Raw genomic sequence first — 12,951 nt, forward strand, 5'->3', positions numbered from 1 at the left:
CCCACTGGCCCATGTGGGAATTGAACCGGCAGCCTTCGGAGTTAGGAGTATGGAGCTCTAACTGCCTGAGCCACTGGGCTGGCCCTTTCAAATCAATCTTGGTGATGATATAATTTAGATTTTTCATATCAGAGTCAAGCCTGTTTTGCGTATTCAATCTATCCAGGACAGAAATACATATTAGAGCACCTTATTATATTTTTAACTCATCTTTTTGCATTTCAAACAGTTATTGCTTAATATATTTTTATGAAAAACAATTCAACACTGTGGCAGGCAGAATTTTAAGACCATCTCCAAAATTCCTTCCTTGTAGTGTACATGCCGTGAATAATCTCTCCCCTTGAGTGTGCGATCTGTGAATATGAAGGACTTTTACTTCCATGATTAGATTACAGCATATGGCAAAGGTGCAGGGATTTTGCAGGTATGATTAAGGTTTCTAATCAGTCAACTTTAAGTTAATCAAAAGGTAGATTATCCTGAGTGGGCCTGAGCAAATCAGGTGAGCCCTTTAAAGAGAGTTTAAAGGTCAATAGATAGAAAAAGTCAGAGAAATTGGAAGCGAGAGAGATCCTCATGCTGGTCTTGTCTTGAAGAAGGAACTAGACATGTTGTGATCTTCTTGTGGAATGGGCCATGAGCCAAGGATTTGAGGGTGGCTTCTAAAGCTAAAAGTGATCCCCAGCCAATATCCAGCAAGAAAACAGAGACTTGAATCCTACTACCTCAAGGAACTGAATTCTGCTAATAATCGGAATGAGTTTGGAAGAGGATGCTAAGCCTTACATGAGCTCTAGATGAGAACACAGCTCCACGGCATCTTGATTTGATTTCAGTCCTGCCAGACTGGCCAGGGCACTCAGCTACATTATGCCCATACTTCTGACTACAGATACTAGGGGGTAACAAATGGGTTTTGTTGCAAACCATTCAGTTTGTGGTAATGTGTTATGCAGCAACAGAACCAATACAGACATATAATGATTTCTGAGAGTTATATTTTTGGTGTGAATTGTATCCATCACCATTATAAAATAAACCTTAATTTTCTATTAAATATATTTACTTTGAATTTTATACTATTATGTATTATTAGTATTGTGACTGCTGCTTTCTTGCTGTTTGCATTTATTTAATACCCCTTTACCTATCCTTTTACTTCTAACATTTTGAGACGCTTTGTTTTATTTATTTATTTATAATATTTCAGGGCTTTGATATGACAAAGTTGTTGTCCTTCAATCTAGTTGTGGAGGGCGCAGCTCAGTTCCAAAATTTTTTTATTGGGGAATATTGGGGAACCGTGTGTTTCTCCAGGGCCCATCAGCTCCAAGTCGTTGTCCTTCAATCTAGTTGTGGAGGGCACAGCTCAGCTCCAAGTCCAGTTGCTGTTTTCAACCTTTAGTTGCAGGGGGTACAGCCCACCATCCCATGCGGGAATTGAACCAGCGACTTTGTTGTTTACAGCACGCGCTCTAACCAACTGAGCCTTCCTGCTGCCCCGAGATGATTTGTTTTAGATGTGACTTTAAAAAACAGTGTACAGTAGTCCCTCCTTATCTATGGGGGATATGCTCCAAGACCCTCAGTGGATGCCTGAAACCATGGATACTACCAAACTCTATATATACTATATTTTTTCTTATACATACGTACCAATGATAAAATTTAATTTATAAATTAGGCACAGTAAGAGATTAACAATAACTACTGATAAAATAGAACAATTATAACTGTATTGTAATAAAAGTTGTGTTCTCTCTCTTTCTCAAAATATCCATTTTACTGTATGTAGTGTGGACAAAGGGATGACTTACATCCCAAATGAGTTAGTGTGGAACAGTGAGATTTCATCACACTACTCAGAACAGTGAACAATTTAAAACTTGTGAATTGTTTATTCCTATAACTTTCCATTTAATATTTTCAGTCCACAGTTGACTGGAGGTAACTGAAACCACAAAAGTGAAACCGTGGATAAGGGAGGACTACTGTATATACTTGTTGAATTGGGTTTCTGTGTTCTCATAGTATAATTTATCACATTTATGCCTATTTTTATAATATCTTTGGTCTTATTTCTCATCTTGCTCTATTTTTTTCTATGTCATTCTCCTTTTATCTTCTGTACTTTGGTATATAACTATTTGTCCTGTTTTTTTCTTTTCCAAAGTTTTAAAAAGTATAGTTTTAAAAATAATTTTTTAGAAACTACAAAGAAAATTTAAGTTTCTCTAAAGAATTCTTGAACCTATATTATTCCTCAAGACAGGGACTATGACTCTTGCCCCATTTATCCTTAGTAACAATCACATAGAAATATTTAAAAAGTGCTTAATTTGCTCAATTGATATCGTTACATTCTAAGCAGTTGTGCTAATAAATGCTTTTACTCCTTTTTTTAAAAAAATAAACATTTGCAAGATATTATTTGATTTTTCCCTTTGTATTATGTTTTTTTATATTTATTATAAAACATTTTCTTCATGTGTATACTTTTGAAATAAACCTATAATCTGAAGGAGACAAAAATAAATTGATGAACTAAAAGGTAATTATCTTCCTTTGAATGTGTTTTGAAATTATTGGATGTTTAGTAATCATAAAGAATTGTGGGAATTTTAATAATCAAATGCTTATAATGTTTATTCTGACAAATTCAAATAGTAAAGGATAAAGGGGAAAGGTCCATCCCTCCAACCCATACTCTAAAGAGCCAATGTTGCCATTTGAGAGTGTATCTTTCCATATTTTTCTCTATGCTATAATGATGATAATAATAACAACTAATACTTATTTAATCTTTACTATGTGCTATATGTATATTAATTAATTTAGTTCTCAAAGTAACCCAGTGAATAATTACTGTTATTACCATCTCTATATTAGGGAAGAACAAACTGAAATGCAGAGAAGTTAAGTGATTTTTACCCCCCAAATTATGCAGCCAGTGACAAAACTATGATCCATTCAACTACTTTACTACACTGCCTCTTGTTAAATATGTTTATATGACTTTATATACAAAATATAGTTCTTTGACATATATTTTAATAAAAATGTTCTTAAAATCTGTTTTTCTGATACATGCTTATTTTACTTAATGTATTTGTACATCTTTCCGAATTTGTTGAAGGTATTTCTGGTGAGTGAGCCAGTAAATCAGAGGGTTCCTTAGGTGGATATTAGTTTTGGTGGGCTAAACTTCTCTGACAAATAAATTCAAATGTGTAATAGTATAAACACAATATAAGTTTATTTCTCATTGCACTTTAAAAAACAATGTACAGCAGAACCTAAGGCAGGTTCAGATCAGTGAGTGGCTGTCTTCCATATGGTGACTCAGGCACCCAGAGTAACTTGTTGTTCTTGCATAATCAGAGCATATTGTCATTTGCATGATTAATGCTGGTTGCCATGTTTGAGGATCTGGCTGGTGGAAGGGAAAGGGAACAGAGAAAACAAGCTCTCCTAAAACACTAAATCTTGAAGTGTGATTTAAAATACTTAACACATTCCTTCAGGGAGAATTTAGTCGTATGGGCATTGGACTGCAAGGGAGGCTGGCAAATGCAGTCTACTAAGGAAAGAAAATAGATTTTGGTGCCCAGCTAGTGACTCTGCCACAGGCAGTTCTGTTGTATATTTATTTAATTATATTTGAAAAATATTTTTAGCACATTGATCTAATTTTTAAAGAATTACATATTTTTAAAGTTGTCACAGGCATTTGTCAAATGGTTATACCGCTGGTTAGTGGCAGATCTAAATGGAAACCAGATCTTCTGACTCCCATGCCAATCTCTGTCTAATCAATGCAAGACTTACTTTACTTTTTTGACAAGTTAATGAAGTATGAGCTTTTGTTCTATGAAGATAAGCCCTACTGGAAATATGTCTATCAGATTAGATGTTGAAGTGAGACTTATTTCTGAAAACTATAGAGTATGGAATTAATTTGAGAAAATAGCTGTCTAGGCAGTTGGTAGAAGCAGCCTGTAGAATATAGACCACATTACTGATGTGATTATTTTAGATGCTACCAAATGAGAGAACATTTTGATAACTCTCTAGAAAACGAAATTTTCATTGGTTAATGATAGGACATCACTCCCAGAATTCCACATCCACTGAATAGGCTTACATTAAAATATTTACTTTTTATTGCTCAGATACATGCCTATCAGTGGTGATTGAGCATATAGGAAAGTGTTGACCACTTATTTAGTGATTCTGGGCAGGTAATTTGGATAATTCAGGTTTTCAAATACTATATATTTTTCAATAGGCAATGCAATCATTTTTTTTTTTTTTTTTTTTTTAGCTTAGATAAATATACAAATCTCTATTTTGATTTGCTATTGTCAGAGCTAAAGAAGTGAGATCCATAATGGTGGAGAAAATTCCTGGTTATTTTATCCAACTTTTCTCTATCCCAGGATATGTAAAACACATGTAACTTACAGCTCCTTTCAATGCCATAGTGCTGTAAATTTATATCCTTTTCCTGAAGATGCATATCATACATGACTCTTATAAAATATTTCTCTGGACCTCTATACATCTTTTAGTAATGGTACAGGACAATGTCTTTAAATATCCCTGAGGGAGCATGCAGAAGACTCCCCTGGAACTGACAGTCTACATCCATCTAACTCTGATATTTTCTCTACGACTTTTAAACTGAAGAAGAATGCCCGAAGCAGGGGGTGTTGTAATATCAGCCACATGCAGGGCAGGCTGCTGGGCGCCATGTGTCAATAGCTCCCTAGAGGAGGCTCACTATTCGTTATGTGTGGGCATGATTATGCCCCATAGGAACAAGGAGCAGGGAAAATGTTTTCCCACATAAATCTCACTCCTTCCAACAGAATCTACCGAACTCTTCTGTTCAAGGGGAGACTTCCCATGGTAAGTTTATTGACTTCAGAGTTGAAGATATGAAGCCATAGGGTTATTTAAAAAAAAAAAAAATAAATGTACATCTTCTGATTAGTTTCCAAAATGAATGATATCATGGAAAATTACTAACTGAATTTTAATGAAAAAAAACCCTTTATGATATTAGTGGATGGGATTTAAAAATTAGCATTATGGTTTAGTAAGTGTGGTCAATGATGCATTTCTTTCATCTGGATCTTCATGTCAGTATGAGGTATCATTTTTTGACTATGATGGTCCTAAAAAGCAAGCTATCGAAATAAGGTGACCTTAGAACTCAAATATTCAAAGTTATAAATTTAGACAAAAATTGTCTTTAGATATAAAATGATACATTGTATTGGAGGGAGCCCCGAAAAAAAATTCTGTACTAATAGGCAAACATTACTCTTTGTTAGTTGCATTTCTCTGCCAAATTACTAAACAGACAGTAGAGGAACAAAAACCATTTGGAGAAATCTGGATGAATTATCACTGGTTAATTTCAGCTGGCTTACTTTCTACTTGCAGCATAGATACTAGCTTCATCATGTACAGAAACATTGAAATGGTTAAACTTGCAAAAGAAGTGTTTGAAAAACTATTAACATCAGCTTGTCTCAATTGAAACAATTAAGCCCTTAAAGTTATATCTGTATCTGAAGTGGTACAGAAAGTGACAATGGTTAAAAATAATTCTTTTGAAATGCACATGTTTAATGAAAGTCATTTTTGGAATATTAAACTTATGAAATGATTCCTATGGATATGATATCAGAGCAATGGAAAAGACTCCAGACCCATATCCAACTGCCTACTCTCCATTTCCAATTAAATGTCACAAAGATATCACGAGTTAAACATATTTAAGACTGGTTCCCTTCAGATCTGGTTCTCATGGTTTCCTGTCACAGGAAATGGCTGTTTTTAAACCTTTGATGAGAAATAACTTTAACTAGAAAGGCAGATAAGGAAACTATGGATATGTGTGGGAAATGTGCATTCATTTTAGCCATGTTGAATGAAGTTGGGACAGGCAGGAATAGTCTGTGAATACTTGGAATTAAGAATCTGGGGAGATGGATTTGGGTTGGGGATGTGGATTTGTGAGTCACCTGCGTGGAGGTGATAGGTGAAGTTAAGGGAGACCAATGAGCATTGGGAGGGTGGGGGGCGGGAGGCAGAAGGGAGAGGAGCCAGAGAAGCTTATTGTGCATCAAAAGCGAAGGGAATTTAATAAGGAAAGGGTGATGTCAAAAGTCTCAGTGGATGAGGAATGAGATAAAGCCACGAGATTGAATGACTTTGGAGTTTCAGAAATGTGGTTAGACGAGAAGTCAAATCACAGTAGTTATAAAAAGGTACGTGTGTGTGTTTTAGGTCTGCCTTTACCTCTACCTGGTTGTTGGTCTAATGTCTAATTTCAAATTGCTAATGTCAGTGGACTTCAGCTTTTTCATCTTTAAAATGAGGGGATTCCTTAGATAGACTCATCTAGCTTTTAAGAAGTTGAAGTAGACATTTTCAGTGAATGAAAGAGTGAATGACTAAAACTGTATGTACTTCCTACCAGTTCTAGACTTTCCATAAATAAGGAGACATGGTTAACATTGACTACTCACTTTGAAAGGAAGACTTGCTGTGAAAGGAAGACTATCAGTAAGAAATAGATTATGTAATGGACATAGCATTATCAAGGAAAGGATTTCAAGACAACAAAGATTCTTGGATTATTTTATCATTTTGATCCTATAAAATGATGCTTTGTAATATTACAAAGTAAAGAGATACAGGAGAACTTTGCACTTAATTTTTTACTGACGCTTATTTTTGTTTTGATTTTTTGTGAATTTGTATGACACGCAATTCTGCTAAACATGGATTTCTTTGATAATATTTATTAGGTGATAGCATTGGTAACATTGGAATTCAACAATGTGCAAGAAAAAAGCATATTGGAAATGCTGCATTGTCTTTGGTAATTGTTTTCCTATATATTGCCAGAGGTTTTATTTTGTGTGTGTGTGTGTGTGTGTGTGTGTGTGTGTGTGTGTGTGTGTGTGTGTGTTTTCCTTTTCCAACAAATTTAAGCTACTTAAAAAAAACGAGTAGGTTACTTAGGGCACCAGGGCTGGTAAAATAATTGTTTGAACCTCAAGTCTAGATTTAAAAAAAAAAAAAATTTATTGGGGAATATTGGGGAACAGTGTGTTTTTCCACGACCCATCAGCTCCAAGTGAAGTCATTGTTTTCTACCCGTTGTGGAGGGACCAGCTCAGCTCCAAGTCAAGTTGTTATTTTCAATCTAGTTGTGAAGGGCGCAGCTCGCTGGCCCATGTGGGAATCAAACTGGTGATGCTGGTGTTATGAGCACTGCGTTCTAACCAACTGAGCCAACCAGCTGCCTCAAGTCTAGATTTTCAATATTTGCAGTGAAGCATTGTAAAAGGCTGATGTTAAGTCCAAGGTCAGTTGACAGAGTCTAAGAATTTTGAGTGGATTTATTTTTCAATATAGAATTATTACCATATAATGAGTATGTAGCATGTCCTTTATAGAGTCATTTCTTCCCATTTAAAATCTTTTCCTCCAGAAATTTATTTGTAAATTTATTATAAAAAGTTATTTATGTTTATATTATGCATTAAAAATATATAGTATATGAGATGTGATAAAAAATACAGTGAATGTTTAAATTTTAAAAATGTATTACCATTAATCCCCCTCAAAATACTCCCTGCTAGCTTTGAATCTATCTCATCGTTCTTGCTACTTTCTGAAGCAGTTCTGGAAGTCCTCTTTCATGAGTGTCTTTACTTCATCCTCCATCATGACAACACTCTGTGTCACACATCGCTTCTGGTACAGAAATATCTGTCAGATAAAAACATCATGGAGTGTCCTCATCCACCTTATTCATAGGATCTAGCACCATGCAACTTCTGGCTCTTCCCCAAAGTCAAAATGATCAAAAAAGGTAAATGTTTTGAATCAATTCAGGACATTGAGGCAGTGCGACTAAAGACACTCACAAAAGAGGACTTCCAGAACTGCTTTGGAAAGTGGCAAGAACGATGGGATAAGTGTGTTTGAAGCGAGGGGGAGTATTTTGAAGGGGATTAATGGCAATGTGTCTTTTACTTTAATACATTTTTTAAAAAGTTTAAACATTCCCTGTATTTTTTATCACACCTAGTACATAATACTGTATCATACTTACAAATTTATTTTCTGGAATTTTTACATTATATCTATGAGGGGGGATTTTCTCAGTGAAGAGATCTTGAATTATAAAACTGGATTCTAGAATTTTCTCACTGACAGTCATTCCAACTGCAAATGGCTTTATCTGATACCTATGAGGAGAAGCCATTCTTTGGGAAAGGTGATGGCATGCTGGGTACATTCTCTAATTCAATCAGAAAGGATGCAGCTTTTTTTCCTAAATCTGACAGATGAGCAAGGGACAAATCAAAGCAGAAAATAAATAAATAAATAAATAATAAATTTAATACCCAGAATTCATCACGGCATTTAAACAATTAGAATTTTACTTTATTTCAGAATAAGTTTACAATTGAAAAAAAGATATTTACTAAAGCCACTACATTATTCATATGGACACAACTTCTATAGCAAAACCTTAGTACATGAGCATTAGTAATTTAAATCCTATATGGATATAGAAGATATCTAAAAAATGGAAACGATATATTCCAAAGGCTGTGATAGGCACAATATATATGCTTGTATTGGGTCTGCAAGCATTATACTATAATTCATTATACGTGATCCAAGAAGTGGCAGCTTTTTCAGCACTATGTACTAAAAAGATACAAAGGAGTATGATGGTTACTCTTATGTTGAAAAAACATGTACTATCAATACTACAAAATAGGAGCAGCAAGCCAAACCAACAAAAAATTCCTTAGGTTTTTGAAGAAGGTAATACATCTATGGCTTTTTCGTGTTCATTTTTGAGCCTGGTTAACAAGTCTGGCAAAGGGAGAAGAAGAAAGTAGTATATAATAAAACATTACATCATCTATATATCCCATTGTGTGTCCATCACCCAGAGTCAGTTCTCCTTCCATCACCATATATTCGATCCCCCTTACCCTCATCTCCCACCCCCCCCACCCCCCGCCCCCGTTACCCTCTGGCAACCACTAAACTATTGTCTGTGTCTATGAGTTTCTGTTTCTCATTTGTTTGTCTTGTTCTTTTGTTGTTTTTGGTTTATATACCACATATCAGTGAAATCACATGGTTCTCTGCTTTTTCTGTCTGACTTGTGATGAGGGTAAGGGGGATCGAATATATGGTGATGGAAGGAGAACTGACTCTGGGTGATGGACACACAATGGGATATATAGATGATGTAATACAGAATTGTACACCTGAAATCTATGTAATTTTACTAACAATTGTCACCCCAATAAATTTAATAAAAAACAAACAAACAAACAAACAAAAAAAAACGTTAAAGAGGCATCACTTACATGGCATCTGATATTTAACAGTTTCAAAATTGGAAAACAAAAATTAAGCTTGATCTTACAGCAAAATTGTGAGGTATGATATCTGTTTCCTCCCACCAATCTTTTGGCATAAAAATCTTTATGCAGAAAAGTAAAAGTTTTCGAAATGACATGGTAGAAAACTATTTATGGTAAATCTTTACAATTTACTCTTGGTTTTAAACAACTAAAGAAAACAAGTCTTCCAAGGACCAGGAAACTGGATATGGTCCTTAGTATGGAATTCTGTAAAAATATGGGTCAAAATATTTATTCATTCTGACAGAGCATTTACACTGATAAAGGTGAACTTGTAGTAATAAGAAGAAAAAAATGGTAAATTTTTCAGAGCATACTACTACTACATCATATTGAAACTGTCTAAAAGGTAAAAATGTACATCTCAAATTCTCAAAGGTTTTATTTCCCAACTAGCAATTAAACGTAAGTGCAAAACTGAATCATGCAATTTTTTTACCTATCAGCTACTGTGTTGATATGAGGGGAACAGAATTCTTTTTTTTTTCCCTTTAAATGTGCAATGCTCCTAACTCATCATGTGGAACTCAAATCACATGAAAGGCAAACCATGAAGAAATGTTAATACTTCAAAATGCCTGTGAAGGCATGTCAGAAATGATGCTGTTTCTACAACCCAGACTTGTTGGAGGCCAAAACTGAAGCAATAGGTGCTACCACAATTTCTAGGTCTTTAATGCTGCCTTTTATTTAGTTTTTTGATGCGGGGATTCAGATCAGGGGGTTCGGTCTCTCTGGAGGTTAGGCCATAATTTCTGCAGGTTCAGTGACCAACTTGGATCCATCCCACGCTGTCTTGAACTGTTCAGGAACAGGAAATTCTCTCTGGAAAAAGGCAAGAGGAACAGAGTTATTTAAACCCAGGCTTCCTTCTGCAAACAGATGGAAGGCTGATGAGTGTCAAGTGATGGACAAAGACTTTCATGGAACTCAAACCCGTTTCATGGCGAGGACTTCTGTGTCATATGGAGACTTGCATAGTCATGTGTCAGTTCTGTGACAACCTGCCAGCCTCATCATTAAAGCTAGAACTTATTAAGAACCAGGCTTTTTTTTTTTTAAAGCACTGGATATAGATAAACTTGGTCAATCTCCTACGTCCCTATAAGCTAGATATTAATTGAGATGCCATCTACAGCAAAGAGAGACCTGAGAGGTTAGACAACTGGTCCAAGTTGGTATCACTGGTAAGCCGGGCAGCCAGAGTTCAAACCTAGACAGCCTCTGTTACCCATGACTCTCCACCAGACTCAAACATGCACAGGAATCACCTGGACTTCTTGTTAAAATGCAGACTCAGATTCAGTAGATCTGGGAAGAGAATGACAATCTGCATTTCCAACAAATTCCCAGAAGATGCCAAGGCTGCTGGTCCCATCACACCGAGTAGAAACACTTTATCCTGGTGTTACCTGTCTACATTGATGAAATACAAAAATGTGCTTTGGGTTCTATATAAATTTATTAACCTTCATGCTGCCACCCTACTCTTCCCATTGAGAAAGGAATGCACACGCACCACACACATACACCACGCACCACACACACAGAGAAAAAAAATTCAGAATAACCAAAACAAAAGTAGTTTGGAATCTCTCCTTTCCCCAGAGAGTGATTCTCCAGTTATTTCAGAACAGGACCAGAAAGAGAGATAGACATCCCCTTGGCCCTGGCTTCTGTGGCCTCCCTGCACTTCCTGTCCATACAGCGCTGTGAAACCCCAGCTCTGTGATAAGCTGATGCTTATGCTCACCATCAGTATGTGTTCATGGGAGACACACATGAGAACATATCTTCTTAGATGTAGAATCCAACTGTTTCTTTAGGAAGGAGCCATTATTTATTTACGTTAAAGGGAAGGCCCTGTCTATAATGCGTGATGAATTCTCCTTGGGTGAAATCTGTAACGCAAAGTCTTAAGATGAAGCAAAGAAGACACAGTCTTAATAATCGTCTGTGTGTATATGTCTGTGTGTGTGTGTATCTGTGTGTGTGTAGCCAACATCCCTTCTGGGGCTCTTCTTTGATGAGTAAACAAGGCCAGATAGAGAGTATGGAGTAAAGGAACCTTTTTGATAGTAACCGCACTTCAGCCATTCCCAATCTTTTTTGGGAGTAAAGTGATAGCAGTATGATGACAGATCTTCTGTGGGGGACCGATTTCTTTTGGTTTGCACCATCTCTACTATCCAATCCCAGATGACAATGCCCACAGCAGGACCTCTGTATTGTTCCCTATTACCGCCAATGGGAAAATGTGTGAAGAGGGCCTAGGACAGAGGGCATGAGATAATTTACTCACAGAGGGAAGACTGTACTGTTTCAAGTTCAGGTTTTGACCTATACTCATCCTTCAGGTAAGTGGATCTCACTCTTGGCTCATGCTGGAATCTCCTAGGAAGCTTTAACAAATTCAGATGTCTGGGTACCATGCACGGGGATTGTAGCTTCGTCAGTCTGGAGTGCTCATCCAAACCCCATTTGCTTTTCTTAGCACATCCAGTTTCCATGCAGCTAAGCCCTCTGCTGAAACAGCTGAAAAGGCCAGGGCTCGCCCTAATTTTTGGCTCTCCTCTCTGGAGCTGCTCTGTATTGGCTTTAGCACTGAGTAGTTTGTTTTAGGTGGAGAATACGGGAGGAGAGTCTTTAGCTCAGGGCGAGGCTGACCATCAACCTAGCGGTGAAGCACGGCCCAATGCTGGCAGAGTTTTGTTTTAGACTTAAATGAAAAATTCTAGGCTGCAATATGTACTATGTGTCCGGGTAGCACTGAAGAACTTACTGAGTGGTGGGGAAAGGACAGCTTAGCGGGCATTTGGTCCTGTCCAAAACATCCACGGAGACATTTGGCCCATGCCAAAAGGTCCTTGAAATGTGGTCCTATCCAAAACATCCATGCTTAGAAAACATCCCTGGGTTCAAACAACCCAGAATGAATTATTTCTACTTTTGGTTTACAGGATGAGTAGATTAAAAACATTGTACCATGTTTGTGGGTCCAATAATTGTATTGTGGCTGTGTTGACAATAATAATCCTTTTTGTCTGGGTAGCCTGGCTGGTAATGGCACACAGGGTTAAATAGGTGCATGGGGTTTAAATCTCTCTCGGAAGAGTGGGATTTATATTAACTTTGGACGTAAAATGTCTCCCTGGACGTTTGGACAAAACCCAATGTCCCGCAAGGAACGGAGAACATGAGAGTAGTCATGTTTTCTGTCTAAGGAGATTAACCTGAGTGCTGATGGCTGTGTAGACAGCTGCTGATTGACCCACAGGCTGATGGGGGCCCTTCTTCCAAAGGTGCACCTGCTAAGTCATGTTTTCTCCCATCCTCCCCAATTCACGGCACCCTCCGACAGTTAGAATCGGGGAATGATCTCTGGATTTATTTCCATACTTCCAAGAAGCAATAACTAGTAGAAAGCAATAACTTGCTTCCAAATAGTAACAACTGGCAGGTCCACCAC

The 12,951-nt window shown here is 36.9% G+C and overlaps 1 protein-coding gene across 1 annotated transcript in view; it reads right to left on the reverse strand.

Annotated features, from left to right (window-relative positions):
* Positions 1-9,972: 9,972 nt before the first annotated feature.
* Positions 9,973-12,951, reverse strand: part of CAP2 (cyclase associated actin cytoskeleton regulatory protein 2) — a 142,478-nt gene continuing 139,499 nt past the window's right edge. The window contains exon 13 of the mRNA XM_019743010.3: positions 9,973-10,307. Coding sequence (XP_019598569.1) covers positions 10,224-10,307 — 84 coding nt within the window. The 3' untranslated portion in view covers positions 9,973-10,223. The remainder of the gene's footprint in view (positions 10,308-12,951) is intronic.

Source organism: Rhinolophus sinicus, chromosome 14 (genome assembly GCF_057876585.1).
Source record: "Rhinolophus sinicus isolate RSI-liver-muscle chromosome 14, RSI-T2T, whole genome shotgun sequence".
In the NCBI taxonomy this organism is placed as follows: Eukaryota; Metazoa; Chordata; class Mammalia; order Chiroptera; family Rhinolophidae; genus Rhinolophus; species Rhinolophus sinicus.